This window comes from Prenolepis imparis, unplaced genomic scaffold (genome assembly GCF_030444845.1).
Source record: "Prenolepis imparis isolate NDT839.2.m4 unplaced genomic scaffold, iyPreImpa1.0 SCAF_9, whole genome shotgun sequence".
Classification (NCBI taxonomy): Eukaryota; Metazoa; Arthropoda; class Insecta; order Hymenoptera; family Formicidae; genus Prenolepis; species Prenolepis imparis.
Window position 1 is genome coordinate 11,509,281 of NW_028141167.1, and position 24,232 is coordinate 11,533,512.

The 24,232-nt window shown below is 31.0% G+C and overlaps 3 protein-coding genes and 1 long non-coding RNA gene across 6 annotated transcripts in view; 2 read left to right on the forward strand and 2 right to left on the reverse strand.

The window, feature by feature from the left end:
- The window catches only part of LOC145940160 (otoferlin), a 39,819-nt gene extending 24,974 nt beyond the window's left edge, over positions 1–14,845 (forward strand). The window contains exons 9-28 of one of the 3 annotated variants that reach the window (XM_083045070.1): positions 1,099–1,442; positions 2,042–2,352; positions 2,967–3,210; positions 3,386–3,622; positions 3,860–4,168; positions 4,242–4,394; positions 4,903–5,103; positions 5,181–5,432; positions 5,813–5,863; positions 6,853–7,160; positions 7,408–7,769; positions 8,179–8,361; positions 8,584–9,319; positions 10,234–10,404; positions 10,829–10,998; positions 12,667–12,985; positions 13,066–13,264; positions 13,332–13,550; positions 13,801–13,901; positions 13,979–14,845. In XM_083045070.1, coding sequence (XP_082901196.1) covers positions 1,099–1,442; positions 2,042–2,352; positions 2,967–3,210; positions 3,386–3,622; positions 3,860–4,168; positions 4,242–4,394; positions 4,903–5,103; positions 5,181–5,432; positions 5,813–5,863; positions 6,853–7,160; positions 7,408–7,769; positions 8,179–8,361; positions 8,584–9,319; positions 10,234–10,404; positions 10,829–10,998; positions 12,667–12,985; positions 13,066–13,264; positions 13,332–13,550; positions 13,801–13,901; positions 13,979–14,159 — 5,051 coding nt within the window. In that variant the 3' untranslated portion in view covers positions 14,160–14,845. The remainder of the gene's footprint in view (positions 1–1,098; positions 1,443–2,041; positions 2,353–2,966; positions 3,211–3,385; positions 3,623–3,859; positions 4,169–4,241; positions 4,395–4,902; positions 5,104–5,180; positions 5,433–5,812; positions 5,864–6,852; positions 7,161–7,407; positions 7,770–8,178; positions 8,362–8,583; positions 9,320–10,233; positions 10,405–10,828; positions 10,999–12,666; positions 12,986–13,065; positions 13,265–13,331; positions 13,551–13,800; positions 13,902–13,978) is intronic. The other 2 variants (XM_083045071.1, XM_083045072.1) reach the window with 2 other exon arrangements.
- Positions 11,789–23,720, reverse strand: LOC145940167 (uncharacterized). The gene is made up of 3 exons (XR_014425968.1): positions 23,304–23,720; positions 22,698–22,742; positions 11,789–12,050 (listed from the first exon to the last, which is right to left on the reverse strand). It is a non-coding gene; the product is annotated as an uncharacterized LOC145940167 (long non-coding RNA).
- Positions 14,995–17,621, reverse strand: Ns4 (Nucleostemin 4). The gene is made up of 5 exons (XM_083045074.1): positions 17,352–17,621; positions 16,731–17,053; positions 16,006–16,651; positions 15,405–15,827; positions 14,995–15,245 (listed from the first exon to the last, which is right to left on the reverse strand). The coding sequence occupies exons 1-5, from the start codon at positions 17,440–17,442 to the stop codon at positions 15,010–15,012; spliced, it is 1,719 nt and encodes a 572-aa protein (XP_082901200.1). The 5' UTR covers positions 17,443–17,621; the 3' UTR covers positions 14,995–15,009.
- Positions 17,899–21,795, forward strand: LOC145940161 (protein-lysine N-methyltransferase SMYD4). The gene is made up of 11 exons (XM_083045073.1): positions 17,899–18,269; positions 18,536–18,779; positions 18,945–19,125; positions 19,243–19,579; positions 19,679–19,925; positions 20,038–20,372; positions 20,484–20,557; positions 20,658–20,770; positions 20,850–21,156; positions 21,252–21,414; positions 21,516–21,795. The coding sequence occupies exons 1-11, from the start codon at positions 18,115–18,117 to the stop codon at positions 21,658–21,660; spliced, it is 2,301 nt and encodes a 766-aa protein (XP_082901199.1). The 5' UTR covers positions 17,899–18,114; the 3' UTR covers positions 21,661–21,795.
- Positions 23,721–24,232: the final 512 nt, after the last annotated feature.

Genomic DNA, 24,232 nt, shown 5'->3' on the forward strand with positions numbered 1-24,232 from the left:
TTTTAGAAATGTTTAATTTTTTTTTACAAAATATATATTCCTCTTTTAGTTCTAGAAAAGACATTTCGTTTTTAATTTAAAAAAATATGCTATAACATAATTTCTGTTTTACTTGTACTACATCAACTTACATTATGATTACTTCAATACTTTAATAAACTTGAATAAAGTAATAATATAACAAGAGAGATTAAAGATCTTACACAAAATATCGATTATGTCGTTAAAGGTGATATGAAGCATAATCGCATAGCTATTTAACTGCATTAAGGTTGCATAATACTCAAGCGCTCTTTTAATACATTATTTTAATATGAAATATCTTGCATTTATTAACGAAAGACAGATAAATGTTTTGTATTAATTCATGAATGCAAGAGCTTATTTGATAAAGTGATCAGTTTTAATTGATATTTTCACTCATATTGGATGCGCCCTGATATTAAAACCGTAATGTGTGGGAGAGAAGCATAGTTTTAAAGATAAAATATTTATTAAGCACTTTTATAAAAAAGATAATATTAGTGACTTTTTTGAATGTACGAGAGTTATTTATATCGCTTCGGTAAATATTAAACCGCATTTTATTTAAAAAAAATCTAATTCACATATAAATAACCAAATAAAATAAAAACCACAACAATTCTCTCGACTGTTATATGCTCTATGAAAAAACACAAAGCTGTTTGCTTTTGCAGATCTCTTCTCAATTCTCAGCTATTCTCTTTCTCTCTCTATCTGTATTTTATTGTCATGTATTGTTCAACCGTGTAAACTATAAATTAAAAACTGAGAAGTTCGCTGATAAAGATAAAAAAATGTGAAAAATGTAATAATTATTACACTGTGCTTTTAATTTTTTTATTCTTATATATTATAAATAACTATTTTTCTCTAATTATAGTTTTATATATATATATATATTTTTTTTTTTTTAATTATTTTTCTGTTTTATAAGAGAGATGTAAAGAAATATTAAGCACTATTGCTTTTTATGAGATATTGTTTTTTAGGGTGAACTTCTCGAGTTAATTGCAAACTCTCTTTTTTAAATAAATTGTCATGGATCGATATCGATAGTGTGAACTTATATCCTAGATCATCAGTTCTATCACAAATGGGCCTTGCTCACCGATCCAGATGACATTACCGGTGGTCCCAAAGGCTACCTTAAATGCGACATAAGTGTCATCGGCAAGGGAGATACCGTGAAAATACCTCCGAAAAGCGAAAAAGACGAGGACGATATTGAGGGCAATCTCTTATTGCCCGATGGTGTGCCAATCGAAAGACAACGTGCGAAATTTGTAGTGAAGGTTTACAGAGCTGATGGCTTACCGAAAATGAATAGCAGCATTATGGCGAACGTGAAGAAGGCTTTCACGGGAGAAGTAAAAGATCTGGTGGACCCATATGTTCAAGTGTCTTTTGCTGGACTTAGCGTAAGCTCCACGTATCTTTACAACAAACTCAATTAATCACGATATTAGAAAATCATCCAAAAATATTTATTATAATATTGCTATATTTTTAATTTAATTTTAACAAATATTAGTTATAAAATGTGTTTTATAATGTAAATAAAAACTTGTTTATATATGATATAAATTTCAAAATAATAAAAAAATTAAATATTAAAAATGTTTGCATTTGAAAAATAGAGAGAAAAAAGATAACAGATAAAATTGTGTAATGTACACAGACAGAGATAAAAAAAAATTATTTTTGCAGTTGCCACTCTCATAATTTATTCTCAGTATTTAAAATTTTTACCTACAAAGATAATTATATTAATTAAAAGTATTTACTTTGAACATATACTGCTGGCTGTAATTTATACAAATATTAGTTAAATATAAAAATATTTCATAACAATATAAAATCATATTTTTTTCTTCATCATTATCGTTTAATATTTATTTAGGTATTTATTTCTGCATGAATATATTAATGAAAATTTTGCAATTTGAAAAAACATAATAATATTAAACAAAGCACATTATAAAGACAATTTAGTATTTTTCTGTTTATGCCACTTTAGGGGAAAACAAGCGTGAAGAGAAATAGCTATGCTCCGGTATGGAACGAACAGATAGTTTTCACCGAGATGTTTCCTCCTCTTTGTCAGAGGATAAAGATACAATTATGCGATAACGACCCAGTACACGCCACTGTCATCGGTACATACTTTGTCGACTTGAAACAGATCAGCAACGACGGCGAAAAGGGTTTCTTGCCGACTTTCGGTCCAGCGTTTATTCATTTTTATGGCAGCATCAGGGATTACAGCATCATAGACGAGCACTCGACATTAAACACCGGCTTAGGCGAAGGAATTTCATATAGAGCAAGGTAGTGTAACAATACATTATCGTTCTATTTAATAATAAAATAGTTACACATTATATATATAAACATTATTATATAAACAATACACAGAGAGAATTTTCTCTTAGAATTTATCCTGAAAATCATGATAATCATGGGACAATATGGTATGGAAAGAATTTTATGAGAATTTCTCTGATTAATTATTTGTCACAATAAAAATAATATCTATTACAATAAAATATAAAATATGTTTGATTAATTTTACCATGCAGTTTAGTAAAATTAATCAAACATGTTTTATTGTGATAGATATTATTAATTTTATTGTGATAAATATTAATCAGAGAAATTCTTATAAAATTCTTTCCATGCCATATTGTCCCACGATTACTATGATTTTCAGTATAAATTCTAAGAGAAAATTCTCTCAGTGTACAATTATTATAATTATATTGATTATATTGATTATTCATATTAATAATTAATGTTAGAATTATATTATACGTATTAACAATAAAGCTGTGAACTAATTGTAAATCAAAACTTGAGTTGGAGATATAAAAAATTATTGTAAAATTCACAGGAAATTATAACTTTGCTTTATTGTCTGTTTTTCGATTCTTGTTCACGTTTAGGCTGTTGATAGCAATACGAACCGAGATCACCGACAATGTGGAAATGACACCGTCGGAAGTCGAAGTGGAACCAACGGTACCGATCAACGAGACCGCTTATGCGAGAAACGAGGAGTTCTTCCTGTTTGCCACGATCATGGATGCCACAATGATCGACAAGAAAGTCAGCGACAAGCCAATGTATTTCGAAATATCGATCGGAAATGCAGGCAACGCTCTCGATGGTCACAATGAAAGTTTCAAGGTGAAAAATCTCATGCAATTAATTCTCGAAAAGGACAATCAGCTGAAGGGATTTCTTATCAAAGAAACTTTTTCTTATAAGACTTTTTTAACAGAAGGAGAAAATGAGACTGGAAAGAAATTTCCTAAGAAGATCAATTTCGTTTCTATAATGAGATTTGTTTCGCTTGTCGTAGATGTTCGATATAGGCTCAAGGGGTGGAACTTCCGGGGAGGAGGACGAGCTGCAGGAAGTGCTCCCTGGATCCTGGCAGAGTACCACACCGACTAGTAAGCCGATGACGCACGATAAAATTTATTATTTTCTACCGTACTGGGATGACAAGCCGTGTCTTCACGTGAGAAGCACGTGGCCGGATTACAGACGCAGAATGTATAACAGCAATATCATCGGCAAGATTATCGATAAGCTAGTAAGTTTACAAGTTTAAGCTAATTAATCGGAACTTGATCAAAACTTTGATCTTGAAGATAAAAGAAACTGATTTGATAATTGATTATAATGATAATTGATTATAAACTATATATAATATCAATGACGTTTCAAACGTTCAGTTTTATTTTATCGAAATTACTTGAAGGGAATGCATTTTCCTCAATCAGATAGTTTCCTCTCAAGAGCATAAAAACGCTTTTCTTTGTATTTTTAGGAGGAAGGATTGTCGGAGGTGCAGTTGCACTTAGAGGATTCAACGTGCGAGAAGCTTCTAAAGACTACCCTCGAAGAGCTGAGCGCCAACTGTAACCGGTATGTCAGTATTAGCAAGTCTAGTGTAACCGGTCCAGGAGTCGGGAAGACAAAACTGGATAAAGAGCGAACGAAATTGTGCCAGCGGGAGCTAGAAAATATCGGGATCATGTCGCGCAACCTCAAGGCGCTCGTGACAAAAAGTAGCTTCAAGGAGAGATTGAAGACAGCTCAGAGCTATCTACAGAAATTAAAGTTCCTCGTCGAGGATGTCAGTAGTCGTCATTTAAATTTCATCGTTTATGCCTCACGAAATGAAATTACAAATCTTTTTCTTTTTACAGCCGCAAAATTCTTTGCCGGACGTTTTTGTCTGGGTGATCAGTTCCGGTAGACGAGTCGCATATCAGAGGATACCGGGTCGTGAACTTATCTACTCGGTGGTTGACGAAGAATGCGGTCGACATTGTGGCAAAGTGCAGACTATGTTTCTCAAGGTAAGTAAGTACACTAAAAATAATGCTAAGTCTACATATATGCAATCTTTTCTGTAATTAAATGTACGAGAGATTGATTTGGCTAAACTTAATGATAAACTTATAATACAGTTATTTTTTTACTTATATTTATAAAAAACTGCAAAATATAATTTTTTTTAAACATCTATAAAATATATATTTATATATAATATAATTAATATATTAATAATAATACATAATTAAATTATATATTATATTATATATATAGTATAATTAAAATTTTAAGTACACACAATCTCTTTTCACTATATATTCACGCATTATAAATTTTCTTTGATTTAATGTAAAAAGGATGAAGGATAATTTATTATTCATCCTTTTACATTTAATCAAAGAAAATTTATAATGCGTGAATATATAGTGAAAAGAGATTGTGTGTACTTAAAATTTTAATTTTAAATTGAATCACATCCGGTTTATTTAAATAGTTTCGTATATTCTCGCGTCGAATAGAATTCATTTATAGCTTCCAGGTAAGAAGAGGTTCGGACCCTCAGGATGGGCAATTCAGACGAAATTACAGATCTACATGTGGCTGGGGATACTGAAGCACAAAAAGTACTTTATTCAGGGTTTGCCGAAGGGATACGAGTTCAGTCACGAACTGAAGAACGTGGACAGGCCGCGCGCTTTGCCACCAATTATGCTTCACTACGTCCAGAAACATGTATGTATTTTTTTTCGACTCGCACAGCTTCCCGAAAATAAATTTATAATCGCATGCCATTCCGAATCAATCGCCAGAAATTTCAATTGAGGGCCCACATGTACCAAGCAAGGTCGCTGATCGGCAGCGACGCTTCCGGTCTCTCCGACCCATTCGCGAGGGTGATCTGCGGTGAATTTTGCAAGTGCACCCAGGTAATCGACGAGACCCTTAGCCCAACGTGGGACGAGTTGCTCTTATTTGATGACATTTTGATCTACGGTATCGCCGAGGAGATCAAGAAGGACCCACCGTCCATCGTCATCGAGTTGTTTGATCAAGATAAAGTGGTAAGAAAAGTTTGCAATTTTTCAATTTAATTACATACTTTTTTATTCTTCTTTTTTGATAAATACCTTTTTTACGTTATATTACTTTTAAAATAAAAATTCGTGAAAAACCTATCTAAATGCGTTCAATAGCAATTACTTTTCAAATATTGCTGCAATTTTATACACAATTTGTGTCATAAAATTCAAAATTGTTCAAGAATATTCAATGCATAAAAAAACCGAAGATTGAGAAAAACTGTACTTTATTTTGTATTAAATTCAGATTCGATTATTTTTGGAATTAATTGGAATTATATTAGGCGGAACGCGTTAAGTAGCAAGTACTAAATAATCGTTTTTATATCGCTTCTGTGATTTCGTAATCGTTCTTTTTACAGAGTCATATTGTAGCTATGGACATAACACTGCATAAGGGCTCTGCTTTAACAGTTTGTATACAAGATAATGACATTTATACGATGCTAGATAACATGAGGCACATTATATTCGCACCGGAAATTCCATAACTTAGCACGACATACGTTATTTATGTGTTAGGATATAGAGACAAAGCGACAGATTCTTGTTACGTTAACGTTTGTGAATATGGAATTTCGAAAACTGCAAGTTTCCAACTTGTGAAACTGTTGCGGTAGCCAACACGGAAAGTCAAACGCACACACACACAACCCCACAACCGCAAATAACTTTTGCACAGAACTTGGTTTGCTTTACCTTACATGGTTTTATGCATTGTGAACAAATACAATTCTCTGTTTATTAATAGCAGTATTGTAATATTATAATTTTTCCACACACGAAATATTTTGAAAGAAAAGTTTGCGTCATTATCGGAAAAAAATCACATATAAAAGTTTTGATTAAAATATTCTTAAAAATATTTATTTCTTCAAAAAATTGTAAGTTGAAAATTTTTATATTTTATAGTAAATTATTTCTCTTTTCAAAATCTAATGCAGAGTTGCCTCTTAAATATTATAATATGTGAATCTTAAGAAAGAAAAAATGTTCTATTATGTTATTTCATTAACATATATACATATGTCATTATTAATAAATAAGAAATTATAATTTTTATTTATTATTTAATTTTCTTTATAAGATTAAACAATACAAATACTTTAATAATTTTAATATTTTTGTCGAAATTAATTCAGATTACATAAAATTATAAACGTTATATGAGATCTATACTTTCCCCTAAATATATTCCCTGTATTTTATAAATCCATAATTTAGCCTTTCTGCATTTTCTCACGATATTGAATACCTCAATCACAAGTATATTTGAAATCTACTGAATTTAAATTGAATATTGCTCTCTCCCCCCTACACACAATTTCTTAGTGTTTTCACAGTCGATGGGTGGCACTTTTGCCTCGTACACATCGGAATTTCTATAAAATTGATTTTTCAGGGAAAATCGGAATATATCGGACGAGCGATCGCCCGACCTCACGTCAAGCTCGCCTCTGAAGCATACACTCCACCACAATATCCGCCGTCGTTGGAATGGTATGACGTTACTAGAGGTGCTTCAAGGGCTGGCGAACTTTTGGCGGTCTTCGAATTGTTGGAATATCCCTCTACCAAAGATTACGGCTTTCCTACCCTGCCTGATCCCAAAGATCCCAGCTGCGGCTCTCAGACTCCGGGTTCCGGTCAGGATCAAGGCCCGATTCTTCCGGTACCCGTAGGAATCCGGCCTACTTTGGCGAAATATCGGTAATGCCATCGACTTTTTATATTATTTTAATTCAATCAAAATTTTTTTCATACTTTTTAGTTCTTGTTTTAAATAAAGATTAATGATTAAAATAAATTGTATAGAGCAAACACTAGAAGCTTCCCCCCTCAATGTCACCGCGTATATGATTAATTCTTATCGAGTACCGAGTTTTTATGCAGAAAAAAATTATAAAATAAATTGTTTTTACACAAGTTATATAGATATAATAATCAATGGTTTTAGAATCGAAGTGCTTTTCTGGGGCTTACGAGATTTGAAAAGAATTCACCTTTTGACTGTGGATAAACCGCGTGTGGACGTCGAATGTGCCGGCCACATTCTCTATTCGTCTGTCATAGCAAACGCGAAGAAGAACCCAAATTTCAACACACCAATTAAATTTCTGGAATTGGAACTACCCGAGCAGGAGCTTTATCGACCGCCACTGACCATAAGAGCGGTGGATTGCCGGAGTTTCGGCAGATATACTCTCGTCGGTACTCACACAATTAATTCGATACACAAATATATGTACTATCCTTTGACCAAAAGGGCAAAGGATGCCCACGAGAGAAAGAAGAGCTTGTATCAGCTACAGTGTACAGGTAATTATGTAATTAATTGCGAGGGACTGTGAAACTGATTTGTAATTGTGATAAATAGAGCTTCGTGCAAATAAATGAGACAGTTAATGTAATATATATAATTTAAATAAGTATATGATTAAATTAGCGGAGTAATAATAAAATAATTTTATTAGAGAATATGATATATATAATATATTTTAACTTGATATTTTAATTTAATTATGAGATACATATAAAATATCTTGTTAAATAATAAATTACATATACTTTGTTCATTATAATATTATATTTGAATGTAGCTACAAAAATTAATTAAATTATTATTTTTTAGTGAAATTATCAAATTTTATTATAAATATATCATTTGTAAATTAGATATGCATCATTTTCAGTGCTTTAATTTTTAAATTTTATATGTTTATTTTAGCTATCGATCCATCTAAATCAAGATATCAGCAAACATCATTGCCTGATTCATTGACTGACTTGGAATCTAATAATGGTGATACCATCATTACTCTTGGATTCGAGATAGGTGGTCCTACAAAGAAAGACAAAACGGAGCAAAATATACGCAGAAAACAGAGTTTAGTGAATGACAACAGCATGGGTGCGTTTGTCAGAAAGCTATATTTAATTTATTTAATTATATCGGTATTTAGTTGTGAAATGGAAAAAATTCATTTAAGATTGAGATCTTTTAATTAATATATTCTTAATGACAATTTCTCAGACAATATATGTATATTTATTCTGTTATACATATTCCCTCTCTTTATTAATTATTTATAACTATAAATGTATATGGCAGATTTCTTTTTAATATTTTCAGGCGATTTGGGCGCATTAGAGAATGGAGATGGCTGTCAAGACTGGTGGACGAAGTACTTTGCGTCCGTGGAGGCGATGATTGAAGAAAACAAAGAACTACGCAAGGAAAAATCTATATTTCAGAATCAACCGAACGGAACATTACCAATGCTCCTGGATGATGCTGTCGCACAAGGTCAATTACAAGCCGCCTCGGGCGAGAAAAATCCCGGAATTACACCCACGAAAAAGTTGTTCGGTCTGAAATCACCGACGAACGCAGCGAGATTTGTCTCGAGGCTCAGCCCAAAGCAAACCCAACACAAGTACAAGAAGACCGCTCTCCTGAAGATTTATCCCGGAGAGCTGGAAGCTCAGCCCGAGTTTGAGCAGTTCAAGGAGTGGCTGCATACCTTCGAACTGTACCGCGGAAAAAAAACCGGGGACGAGACCGAAGATGAATCAAGAATCGTCGGCAGTTTCAAGGGTGCACTGAAGGTTTACAAATGGCCATTGCCCAAGGATCTGGTGGATCACACCGTGATGGGTTTCGATCCGCAGTACGGATTCTTTCAAGGTGTCCCATCGAACGAGCCTATTCATGTTCTGGTACGGGTTTACATCGTCAAAGCTAATGATCTTCATCCTTGTGATCTGAACGGGAAGGCAGATCCTTACGTAGTCTTACAACTGGGAGGCAAGAGAATCAGTGACAAAGAGCATTATGTGTCGAAACAACTGAATCCTGTCTTTGGAAAGTATGTTTTATACTATATTATAATATTATAACAGTGGTATAATATTGCAAAATCAAGAATCTTGAAAAAAAACTTAGCTAAATTATAGAAATTAAATTTTCATCAGAATCTTGGAATTTTAAATTTTTTACAAATTTCCAGTAAATTATGTAATTTAACTTTATTATATAAAGAGTATTATTTTATTGTATCATATATATATATTAGAGCATATCATATATTTAATTAGCAATATTTAATTACCATAAATATCATATATATATATTTAATTAGCAAATTAATTAGCAATTTTGTTAATATTTTTTTGACAGAAATCAGCTGATTAAAGCGTTAATTTGCTAATTAATTTTTAAAATAAAAATATATTATAAAAATTAAAATAATAATACGTTTTAAATAATATGTTATAATTCCTTAAACTCGATTAATATTTTTTGACAGTTATCAGCTGATTTCTGTCAAAAAATATTATTCGAGTTTAAAGTATTATAACATATTATTTATAACATATTACTATTTTAATTTTTTAACATATTATTTTAAAATTTAATTAGCAAATTAACGCTTTGATCAATTAATTTTTATAAAAAAATATTAATCGAGTTTAAACAAACTTTATTTAAAAATAACATTCTTTTTTATATAATCGAGGAATGACGTGTGTGTAGCGCGCGCTTGTGTTGTTCTAGCAATTGTAAATTACAAAAAAAATAAATAATCATATGCTTTTATTTATTTCTTTTATTTTATTTATTATTTTATTAATTTTTTCTTCTTATTTTATGTAACTATATATTTATTCTTTTAATATATTTACTCTTTTTTCGCATTTTTATTTTTTATCTTAAAGAACAAATTAAAGTTTAATTATTTATGTTCATTCGTAATCTAATTGCTAATTCGCGTTTTTTAAGGTGTTTCGAGATCGAGGCAACGTTTCCACAAGATTCCTTACTCACGGTGCAAGTCCTAGATTGGGATCTGGTCGGAACGGACGATATGATCGGGGAGACCAAGATTGATCTAGAAAATCGTTTCTACAGCAGACATCGCGCTACGTGCGGACTCGGAAAAAAATACGACGAGTAAGTCTAATGAGTAGCAATTACTACGACGTGCATGGCAAATAAATTTCAGACCTCGGCAGTGAAACAAATCGCATCACGCAATTCGGTGATCTAACAACGCAGCGACTTTTTTATCGCAATAGCAACCATTTGTTTAAAACTAGCAGAATCTGCGAAGAACAAAATACGTATACTTACTGTGATTTACTTTTAACGAGCTTTTCTTGATTAAAGATTATACTTTTACATTGCAATCTCCTTGAATCTAATTCTAATTTAACTCTCTTTTTAAGAGCATGTGCGTTACAATTATAAATATATTATTTTCATATTAATACTTTATAGATTATACATGTATATATATCAATATGTGTCAAGATAAAGAATCAAATTTGAGAAGTAAAATCTGTACGAAATTAATTATATGTTATTTTTGCTTTAGAACTGGATATAATAAATGGAGAGACGCGATGAAGCCGACTCAGATACTTTCGAAATTATGCAAAGATGGTAAAATCGATGGACCAGCATATTCTCACGGACGCGTTACAATTGGGAGAAAAACATTTTCTCTTTCAAACGAAGAGATGGAATTTTACGTGCATACGAAGGGTATGTGAAGAAATTTTATATAAAAGAATACTCAAGATTCTATATCCTTTTCTAAAAAAGATATGTAAAGCCAATATTCGCATATATCGAAGTTTATTGTTGTCGCTTTTCCGCGATGCTGATAAACTATTGTTTCGATTTGCATTGTGCGTTATTTCGTAGCATCGAGAGGCTGTCATCGCAAGAGTTAGCAGTTTGTTCAAAATAAAATTAAATAAAATAATAATATTAGTTTTAAATAATATGTTATAATACTTTAAACTTGATTAAAATTTTTGACAGTTATCAGCTGATTTCTGTCAAAAAATATTAATCGCGGATAAAGTATTATAACATATTATTTCAAACATATTATTTTATTTTATTTTATTTTGAACAAATTGTTAAACTACTAACCCTCGCAATGACAGCCTCTCGATGCTACGAATATAACGCACAATGCGAATCGAAATAGTCAATTAGCATCGTGGAAAAGAGTAAACAATACTCGCGAGAATTGACTTAACATGCCTTTTTTCAGAAAAAAACGTTATAATATTTTTTACAATTATCAGCTGATTTTTGTCAAAAAATATTAATCGCGGATAAAATATTATAACATGTTTTATAAAACATTAATATTTTAATATTTTCACACATATTATATACCCCCCATTACCGCTATAGAAATGTTATAAGATAAACACAATTTCTCACTCACCGATACGTAGAATAGCGGAGTTGTAGTACACAGCACATTGATCTGAAAACAAAATATTCAAATTATGTATATACATATGTGTGTGTCGAATATCTCATAAACAATGCAGTTTAGAAAAAACTGCATTGTTTTACTTTTGTTTTTATTTTGCATACCTCAAAGTTGTCCCGCTGTTGCCCGATGCCTCCCCGGGCCTCCTCCTCCTCTCTTGGTCCTTCGTAGCACTCGCGACACTCGCGAAAACACGAATAATTACAATTATCCGACTCTTTACACGGCACTCCCGACGCGCGACACTTTACACGGCACTCCCGACACGATGCGTGAATCGTACTGTGTATCGCAATGTTACCTGTAACAAATAAAATACATACATATATTAGAATATTAAAATAATCTTATTATTTCGCATTATAACATACACAATATAAATATAAATATGTAAGTTAGAATATATTTAATTAGCAAATTTTCGTTTTATTAATATTTTTGACAGAAATCAGCTGATTAAAGCGTTAACTTGCTAATTACTTTTTAACGTAATAATATGTTATAAAAATTAAAATATGTTTTAAATAATATGTTATAATACTTGAAACTCGATTAATATTTTTGACAGTTATCAGCTGATTTCTGTCAAAAAATATTATAATCGAGAATAAGATATTATAACATATTATTTACAACATATTACTATTTTAATTTTTTAACATATATTATTTTAAAATTTAATTAGCAAATTAACGCTTTAATCAATTAATTTTTATAAAAAAATATTAATTGAGTTTAAACAAACTTCATATTATTTTTTTTTAATATAATTTTTTTAACATAAAATCGAAAAATGACGCGAGCGTAGCGAACGCTTGTGTTGTTCTAGTATGTATATATAATGTATGATTAATGGAGCTTTTAAATTTGCAGTTTCAGCTACATCAATATAAAATTTTCTTCGATTATTTTTCCAGGAATGGAAGAACATCTCGCCTTAGCAGTTCTCCATCAATGGAGCAATTTTCCGCGAATAGGTTGCGCTCTGGTACCCGAGCACGTGGAAACTCGACCGCTCTATAATCCGGAAAAGCCCGGAATTGAACAGGGAAAATTAGAAATGTGGGTGGACATGTTTCCAATGGACATGCCTTCACCCGGACCATCCCTCGATATTTCACCCAGAAAGCCAAAGAGTTATGAATTGAGAGTTATAATATGGAATACAGATGATGTCGTTCTGGAAGATGACGCTTTCTTTACTGGCGAGAAGATGAGCGACATTTATGTAAAGGGGTAAATTCTTCCATTCTAAAGAAAAGAAATCTTACGTTCATGTTCTAGTTATTTTATATATTATTTATTGCTTTTAACAGATGGCTAAAGGGACCGGAAGATTGTCAAGCCACCGATATTCATTACCGATCATTGACTGGCGAAGGAAACTTTAATTGGCGCTTCTTATTCCCATTTGATTATCTGGTAGCGGAAGAAAAGATCGTTATTAATCGTAAAGAAAGCCTATTCAGTTGGGACGAAACCGAATGCAAAATACCAGCACGCCTAGAATTGCAGGTAATTTTGAATAATCGTTACTTTCGCGATCTCGTCCTGAGATAGATAATCAGGACGCTCTTTGCAGGTCTGGGATGCAGATCACTTTTCCGCAGACGATTTTCTTGGTGCTATAACTCTCGATCTCAATCGGTTTCCCCGAGGAGCGAAAAATAGTAAGCTTTGCTCGTTGAGCATGCTGAAAACGGACGGTTCTGTGCCGACAGTCAACATCTTCAAGCAGAAACGTATAAAAGCCTGGTGGCCCTTTTATGTGAAGAAAGAAAATGAAGATATGGAATTGACAGTAAGTTGACAATTTTAACATAAAAAATAAATCTAAAAAATATTAATACATGTATATTTATGATATGCTATCCGATTATATATAAAGAGAGATGATCCCACACACACAAGCTTAAATTATTATTAAAAAATAAAGCTACAATTAAAAATATTATTTTAAATTTATTAAAAAATATATATATCGATAAGATATTTTATATGTTTTATATCAATCATATATTTCATTAAGTATCTCATTATACATTGTATAGGGCAAGGTTGAAGCTGAGATACATCTGCTCACGAAAGAGGAGGCCGAGAAAAATCCTGCTGGATTTGGTAGAAACGAGCCAGATCCCTTGGAAAAACCAAAGTTAGTATAATAATATATATAATATAAGTTTTTGTGTCTCTTATCTTTAATCTCTTTTTATTTCATATTTTTTGCAGTCGACCAGACGCGTCCTTTATGTGGTTTCTCAATCCGCTAAAGTCCATCAAATATATAGTTTGGCACAATTACAAATGGGCTATCTTGAAGGCTATAGTCGCGATTGGTTTTATTATACTTATGCTGTTATTCTTTTATGCAATACCAGGTTATTCCGTGAAAAAGATCTTAGGAGCTTAAATGCTGTTCAACGCAATATATAATTGCTATTTTCGGAATGTAGAGAACAATTTTAAACGATTTGAAGAGATATATAATCGTATTACTATATTGTTTCACAAAATCAATGTAAATTAATCTGTTCAGATCAATTTTTTTTAATTTTCTTTAATAATATGGACTTATAAAAATTAAGATTTTTTTATAGCATCTAGATAAATGGACATTAGAGTCTACAAATGGATCTCAATAGGGTTAATTAATGCAGGATCTTTCTCTGAGCCAACTTATATAAAAGCTGCAATTGAGAAAAATCCGCTTTGTATAAAATATCAAAGTAAACAAAATATTTTTCGAAAAAATAGAATTTATCTCTCTTGCATTGTTTCATATTATAATTGTTATAGGACAGTAGATTATTTATTATATAAAAATGTATCGTTGTAGGTGATTTTAATAACATACTTTGCCCCCCAGTTGTACAACGATGTAGCTTATCATAGTTAAAAAAAAATTCTTTATTCGAATATCAGTTTATAGTGGACCAAAGTAACACCAGAATAATTGCAAACTAGAATTACATTGTAAATAATTCATAAGCACAGTGAGTTTGAAACAACCGTGGGAAAACGAGAAAAATGTAATAGAATAACGGCTTGTATAAAAATGATCTATTTTTACTCGTAATGTTCTGTCATAGTAATGATTGTGTTTCGCGGGCGAAAACACAGAAAGAGCCGATTATTCTTATCACCAGCAGATTGCTCATTATATATTAAGAAAGAAATATATGTGTGTAAAAAAGGATAAAAATAAAATATCTAAAATGCATAAAATAATAAATCTAAAATGCGTAAAATAATGAATCATTTTATTGTTCTGTGGACAATGCTGAAAACTTATTAGCTACAAGCGGCACATCATTTTCCTCATTCAACGATTCCGTAGAATTATTCATTGCATATCGAGAAGATTTTTGTTCTTGTTTTCCGTTGTAGGTTTCTTCGTCAGAAGATATGTATTCTGTTGGTGTATCAAGATCATCTCCTTGATTTTTAGCTTGAATCCATCTTACTGTTTCGACATCTGTATGATTTTCCCATTTTTCTGGAAAAAAATTATTTATTCCATTTATTTCAAACATAATTTTTCAAGTATCTCCTTAATAATTTTTAAATTATAAAAGTATTTTGAATAATGTATTTTATTGAATAAATTTTATCAAGAAAATATTTTAACTAATAAAAAAGAATAAAGAGAGAATACCTTTATCCACAGTCCAATTCGGCGGATATATATACAAGCAAATCTTTCCTTCTAACGCCATTCGTAATAACGAATTTGCCGCTCTATACGTGTCCAATCTAGCTGCTCGGGCTGTTATAAAATCTCTTTTGATAGCCCAAGCATCACAGATATCCATAGCAGACCATGTGTCATCATTCTCTGGATGAGAAATATTTAACAGTTTCGGCAGATCCATTCTTTCAGCCAGAAACTTTACGGTCGTGTACGGTTCTCTGACTTGAGCGATCGGAAATGAGCCCATTAATATTTGCAACTGTTTCGGCACAGTTGAAGGAAAAACTAAACCAGGACAATCGCACAAGCATACGTTTCTCGTAAGGTAAATAGTTTGAAAATGTTTGGTGTGACCGGGTGTGCGAGACACACTCACGACTTTTTTACCTATAAAAAAACAAGCAAATATCAAAGATCTATTCTAACATGTGACATTTAATATTAGATGTAACCTTTTGATTACGATTTTATTTCTTTAGTTAGAATCAAACGCACTTAATATAGAATATAAATATTTCTAAAAAATTGAGTATAAAATTGAATAGAATTGAAAAATCTTGTATACCCATCAATGCATTCATTAAAGATGACTTTCCAACATTCGGCGTTCCAATGCATCCAATGGTCAGAATTCCATTTTTATATTTCTCGTGTTTGAAATAAGTAGTATCTTCTTTCTCTATCGTTACATTATCTTTATGATTTATGTCATCTAGATCGTACTCTGAGTGCATCTCTTCCTGAATTTTCTCATGCCAGGAACTTAGATCGACCTTGTCCTTGACAATGTCTTTACAAGCCTCCAATAATTTTTGCGCTCCTTCCGCGGCCATTCGTAACTTTCCCCTACGACGTCTTTTCTTTATACCTTCCTCGTTATTTATATTACCATGCAGATTGTAAGTAGGATACGAAGTAAACATTAAAATGTGTAATTTTGGATATTGACTATGAAAGTATTCCTTCCAAGCCACTACCAAGGCTGGAGGCGCTAGATCAACTTTGTTTAGCACCAAAATCATATCTTTTTGCAACCCGTTCGTCACATAATGGTACAAATACGGAGGAAACATCAAAACGGGATATCGAATATCGACAATAATCAACAGAACGTCCGACATCTCTAAGACTCTCCACAATTGTCGCCAAGTTTCTAAATTTAGTTCAAAGTAACTCAAGCTACCTAATTCTTCCACGTTCTTTAAGTATTCCTAAATACAAAGAATTGTACTGTTAGCTAAAAGTAAGTTCAACATAAGCTAGGATTTTGTTTAACACAGATTCGCATACTGTGAAATATCTTTGTTCTTTTATATCTAATTGCTCTTTCGTCATATTAAAATCCCATAGAGGTCGTCTTGGCATGTCAATCCCAGGTGGAAAATAATTGTCGGAAATTTCTTGATCCTTCAGGCTCACAGGTTCAATACTTTTTAATGCTTGTTCCTTGCGTTTTCGCAATTCCTCGTTAGTCTCTTGAAAGAATTGTAACGCATATCTATTCCTCGAAGATTTGTTATCTCTTGGTTGTTTATTTATCTTTTGTACTTGTCTCCCATGCTCTACACTGCTTGCATTACTAGAGCATTCATCCTCATCATCTTGATTTGATGCTAAAATATAAACATACATATTATTATTTTATCTTTCACAGTACTGATAAAATTCCAAATGTAAAATATGATAACTGATTTCATAGTTGAAATATAAAATTATTAAAAGTAAAATGTGTAAGAGGAAATATATTTTAATATTCTAAAAACAAGTAAATCTCTCTTACCTTCAAATTCACAAAAAATACAAATTTGTATAAATCTCTATATGTAGTAAAAAAGATTTATCAATAAAAAAAAAGAAGATAAAATAAAGATATATCTTTAATAAATCTTTAATAAAGATATTGACACATACCGAGGAAAGTACGTTGCCGCTCCTTTTTAGCCTGCATTTGCAGTTTCTTGGCCTTTCCACTGAAAGGAGTTTTTCGCCTTCCCTGAGGCATGTTCTTCAATTTTAACTTCTTTATTTCTTCTCACAAATATTCAACTCAAACTTCTAACAATAAATATCAATCGAATGTAATCGAGTGATTTATTTTTCAACTTGTTAGCTTCGATTTTCTGATTAAAACCACTTTATATCAATGCTAAAAATATATTAGTCGCAGCATGGCGATTCATCGCCCGACAAGAAGTTGAATGAAACCCATCAGCTGATCGTAATAGTGAGACTATCTCATATATTGTCCAAAGAACAAAGAACCCTCGATCTAGTAAAAAAACCCTATGAATCGATCACTGTGATTGGTTATTACGAGACATTTTGGCCACGAACGTGAAAGTTTGTAGTCGAGCCATAAAACCGTATGCAAATCGACTAATCACAAACATTTTTATTTACGTTCCGAAAGTGTTTTTCTCTCTCTCCTTTTGTCTTTCTCTTTTCCTTTCCATGAGCGAACACATGTTTTTCAAGTATCGGAAATCGGAAGTGACGAAGGTTTTGACTGAAGAAGACGGAAGTTGGCTTGTGTTTCTAATGTTGTTGTGGTTGTCGTTTGCTACGTCAATAAACTGTCGCATTTTTGTGGTTTGTCATCGGTAAATAGCAGTGAAGAAGTTATATTGTGTATTCTTTTTCCAAGAAAGAGAGTTGTATTTATCTTTCTATTGTCATGTATTCCAAAAGAAACGTGATTGATATGCGGTGGGATAGCGTTGTAGATTATTTGTATCATACTGTCGAACCGAATCAATTCCAAAATGGTATAAAAAATATGAAATGCGAAAGTGAGCTAATGTCTCGTTTATTGACCAATGAGGACGTTACGTGAGTATAGATTTCTTATAATTATTGGATATAAATAAATGTTTTTCTTATAATTATTAGATGCAAATATTTTCATCTTGAATAGAACTAAGCTCTATTCTATATCTTCCTAATTAATTGTTTTAATTAACTATTTCATATACTTATATTTGTCTATTGTAATGTAAATTAAATTGGGCTTCCTGATTATCTATCAGTTTCTGAATTATCTATTCTAATTAGTAATTATATGCTTGTATAAAATATAGTTTTTAATTATGTTGCAGAAAATTTATATCTTTATGGCTAAGTAACCTTGACGATAAAAGAAAGATAAGAAACGAAAGAAAGAATCTGACAACATCCGAGCTTTATAAAGATAAAGGGCGCAAAGCATTTGAAAAAAAAGATTATGACACTTCTATAAAATTGTATACAAAGAGTGCAATATATGCTCCATCAAACAGCAAAGAGCTATCAGTAGCAATTGCAAATCGATCAGCATCTTTGTTTTATTTGGAAAGATGGCAAGTAAGTAATAGAATTGAACTATATTCAAAGATTATAATATGTGTGTTTTTGCTGCACTTTTTACAATTGTTTAGTTTATAATTTATTTTATTTATGGTAACTATGTACATGCTCAAAAGTAATAAGATTATATTTGTAAATGTAATTTATCAATCTTGTGTAAAGGATTGTATCAAAGATATCGAACTGGCGATCAAGTTAAGCTATCCGGAGAAATTACGTGGCAAACTATATCTGCGTTTAATTGATTGTTACTTGAAACTAAATGAAAAAACACTAGCTGCTCGAATTATTTCTCAACTTAACAATTCAAGTAATCAATATGATATGACAAATGAACAAAGGGGCAAGTATTCACTTTATATACTTGTATATTTAAAATTAGAAAGAAAATTCTAAATTCTCCTATTACAGACATCTTTCATATTTCTAATATAATTAATAATTAATGAAACTTTTATAGCACGATTACAGAAATTGAATGAAATAAAACTGCAAGTCCTAAACACAATTGAGGAGATAAATGATGTGAACTATACATGTAACATTGTGGAGACAACAGAATCTTCTTCACAACCTAAATATAAACTAAAATCTGAAAACCCTAATTTTCCATCTGCGTCAGCAAGTATAGAAGTAAAATATACTCCAGAGAAAGGAAGATATGTTGCAGCTAATCGAAATATCAACAAGGGCGAAACTCTTTTCATTGAAGACGCATTTACCTTTGTCATAATAAATAATAAATGTAATACTCTTTGTCACAATTGTTGCAAGAACTACAATGATATTCCTATACCGTGAGTTCTATTATTTTTTACTATGTGAAGAATAACAATTCTTACAAATGCAGATATATTTTACATTGTATATACTATATAATACTATATATTACACAGATGTACGGAGTGTGTGGACACCTTATTTTGTAATATGAATTGTCAGAATGAAGCACATGTATCTCACCATCGTTGGATATGCCTTGCCAGTCAAATGGATCTTTTGCAGCAGATTGGAATAACACATTTGGCTCTAAAATTATTGTGTGTGTGCGCTACGACCCATAATGAGAAATTTAATGATGTACAACAATTAGTGACCAATTTTAATAAGCTCGCACCAACTGACGTTATTTCGTATGGAATTGTGAGTAACATAATTTTCGCGAAAATAAAATACCTACACGATACACATATATTTATATATATAGACAATTTTATTATACGAATCAAGATTTACTTTTTCTTTCCTTTTTCAGACGGCAGCTATGCTTACGTTGTATCTATCAAAGTATACAGATTTTTTTAAAGATATCGATCTTGAGGAATGCTTAGTATCAAAGTTTTCTAACAATAAATTTAATATTAAATGTAACCTCGCGACAGAAGATGATAAACGATTGTATGTAAGTTCTTTATTGTTGAGGCATATATTGCAGCTGATTTGTAATGGGCATGCTATTACAAAGATAAACGTGAAACCAGATGATGAGGAAGAAAATCTTCTTATCGAAGAACAAATTAGAATAGCTACAGCAATTTATCCTTCTGCAAGTATGATGAATCATTCTTGTGATCCTAATATAATTAATAGGTAATATAGACATTTTTAATTACAAGAAACAAAAGAATTACTTATTGCATACATAAATATATAACAGGATTCTTCCTATTATTTTAATAACATAATGCTATTACTTTTTAGCTTTTTAGATCAGACTTTAATAGTTAAAGCTATAAAGGATATTAAAGAAGGTGAAGAAGTTCTTCATTGTTATGGTATGTGAAAAGTTCATAATAAATTTAATTATATTCTATTAATATTAGATTTTTACATTATATTATTTTTCTTAATTTTTGTATTATGTGTACGAAACAGGGGTTGAATTTAGAAGAATGTCGAAAGTAGATAGGCAAGAATATCTGGAAAGTCAATACTGTTTCACGTGTAATTGTAAAGCATGCACAACGCCAGAGTACGAAAACTTTATGGTAAATTACGCACCGTTTTTGCATGTATATTCAAAACTTTATATCACATTGATAAATAAAAATTGTTATTTTTTTCAAGAAAAAATTTACTGCAATGAAGTGCCCTGAATGCAGCGGACCATTAATATTATGCGATGATCATGACCCTCCAATGTTTTGCTCAGATTGCGGAGCAACAGTTTTTGAATATACTTATATTTATAAAGTAAGACAAGCACAACTTCATGCTAACAGTTTTTTCAAAGAAGCAACAAATCATGAAAACTTGAACCGGGCAGTTGCTGAATTAAAAAAATGCTTGTCTCTTAGGAAAAAAATATTATACAAATATCATGATGACATTATTAAAACTTTGGATTTGATGGCAAGATTATGCATTAACATAGGTTTGTATCATTAACTTAATTTTCTTTAAAACAAAAATAGGAGAAAGCATTTTCGAAAAAGTAATATATATATATCGATTATTTTTTGGTATTAGATCAACGATTGTCCGCAATTTATTATCTTGACCACACCATCGTGGCGATCGAAGAAAAATATGGTTCTTATAGCATAGAACTCTGCAACGAATTAAATAAAATAACGGGTATATGCATTAGTTATTTAGAGGCGGAATCTAAGAAAACATCCAAATTTTACAAGTAAGTGTATTGTGTTTTTATTATTTATATTGTCTTAAGTAATAATGGCTTGCGCGATTATAGTATACTCATTTCATGCTTATTTATGTACTTTGTTACAGAAATGTTTTGAAAAAGACACGCCGATATCTAAATAATGCTCGACAAATTCTGGATATCGTTTATGGTCCATGGCATGAAATGTATAATGAAATTGAAACAAAGAGGACGATCCTTTCCAAAATTTTACAAAATTTCAATGTCTGATACATATATAAACAATCTGTAACATGTGATGATGAGTAAATAAAAGAAAAGCATTCTTTACTCATCTTTCTATAAAGATATTTGGCAAAAACGAGAGCTTGGTGATACAATGTACATACACAAATTATGTATACAATTACGTCAGCTTGATTTTTTATCATATGTATCATATTTCTCATTTAATCAATTTTTTTGAACTATTTTGTAACATCACAGTTCATTTAAGAAAAAGAAGAAATATGAAAATTATTGTATTATAAATTTTTATTTGACCAAACTAGAGAGAACTAAGATTTAAATAAAGACTTTCTCAATGCATAAGCAATTTTTTTCATTTACAACATATGCCTCGACAAGTCCAAACTTTATCTGAATTTTCACGCTACCATATGAAATCGTATTTAATTTCCTTTATTATATTTTCGAATTTATCGTCATTAGAACGGTAACCAGAACGATTGTTATTTCCTCGCTGTACGTGGCAATATGAACATAAAGAGTTGCCCAAGAAGATAGTTCGAGTTTCTAGATTGGATCGTTATCGTTTTAACTCGGTCTCTCCCAATACCCTATGCTTCACCCAATTTCGAAGTTTGGCAAGGAAGTAATTACCATGCCCTTAATAGAATTCCCTGCATCGAAATCGATCAAATAGCATCGCGAATACCTTTGACGTCGTTGCGAATTGGTCATTAAGAGGTAACTTGTTATACTCTGTGCGTAATTATCAGGAATTATATTTGTATAGTTTAATATATAACAGAAATAATCGCCAAAAAGTTATTATCATGTTCATGTATATGTAAATGTACATGAATAAAAAAAAACGAGAATTTTTAATATACTTTCATTTGCTTGGCACATATTTTTTGGTTTTTTAAAGAAAATTATGTAATTCATTCAACAGAATTTCTTACATTTTTTAATATAAAAAGTTAACGTATAATTTCTCAACTCTTCTTTCTAAATTGCGCTCTAGTTAATTTCTGATGATTAATCTACATATATAGATAATATTATACATGCAATACACTCACCGATACGATGTGCAACAGTGGAGCTCTATAGTACAAAGCGTTGATCTGTAACATATAAAAAATACAAATTATATATATACAAAATAGTTTTCAAAATAATTAATATTTAAAAAAGTCAATAATGCACAATTAAACTTTTATTCGTATCATAAAATATATTTAATAAAATTATAAAAGTTTTTAATTATTTTTTTAGATCTAAATTTATATAAAATATAAAATTTAATTTTTTAGTAAAAGTTAAATAATTATAAATTGTCTAAACAATATTAAAATTATATATATATATGTATAATAAAATTTTTTAATAATCTAATTATAATAAAGTTTAATATATATTTTTTTTATTTTTCTGTAAATTACCTTAAATATCCATACTTATTCTTTTTAATTTTATTTCAAATTTATTCTTAATATTAACATGTTATCAACTTTATTTTAATAATAATTAAATTATTATTAAAAAAATTTAAATAATAAATTTATATAAATCATATAATTACATAAATTATATATATAATTATATATTTATTTATATATTTTTATAATTTGCTTCATATTTTTATATTAATTCATATAAATTTGTTTCAATTATAATCTGCTTACCACATGGTAGCTTCGCCGGTGCCCGATGCCTCCCCGGGCCCCGTCATCCACTTCCTCGTCTGTTTGTAGGTTATAGCAGCTTTTTGGCACTTGCACAGCACACGTTCGCGAAAATACGATCAAGCGCGTGCATTAATCAGCAAAATAAAATAATCGCACGACAATTTGAACGACACTCCCGACACGTAAATACGTTAACCGTACGCGACTCTATACGACACTTGTGATTTCAATCGCGCGATACTTTGCGGCACTCCCGACATTAATCGTACGTGACTCTTCATACTTGGGCACTCCCGCTTTTAATCCTACGTATATTTTATGCGCTTCTGTTAATTATATGCGACACATAATTGAGAGAACAGCACGCGACAATTATAATTAAACGAAGCTACGAACTGCGCGGCACAACGCACGAAATTTACGCGCCATTACGTGGATGTAGCCGCAGTGATGCCAACTTAGAAATTACCGGTCTCTCGCGATTAATCGATCATTGGAAAGATCGATCGTTGAAAAGATCGATTAATCACGAGATCATTTCAAAAGTTGGCTATTTTGAAAGTAAGTGCACAATAAAAGAAATAACGAGCAGAGAATCCCCTTTCTAAAAAAGGCATGTTATTGACATTGTTGTCGCTTTTCCGCGATGCTGATTGGCTCTCTGTCGATTCGCGTTGTGTGTTATATTCGTAGCATCGAAAGGCTGTCATCACGAGGGTTAGCAGTTAGCAGTTTGACAGTTAGTCCAAAATAAAATAAAATAAAATAATAATATGTTTTAAATAATATGTTATAATACTTCAAACTTGATTAATATTTTTGACATTCGCCTTATGTGTTATATTTGTACCATGAAGAGGCTGTCATCGTGAGGGTTAGCAGTTAGCAGTTTGACAGTTAGTCCAAAATAAAATTAAATAAAATAA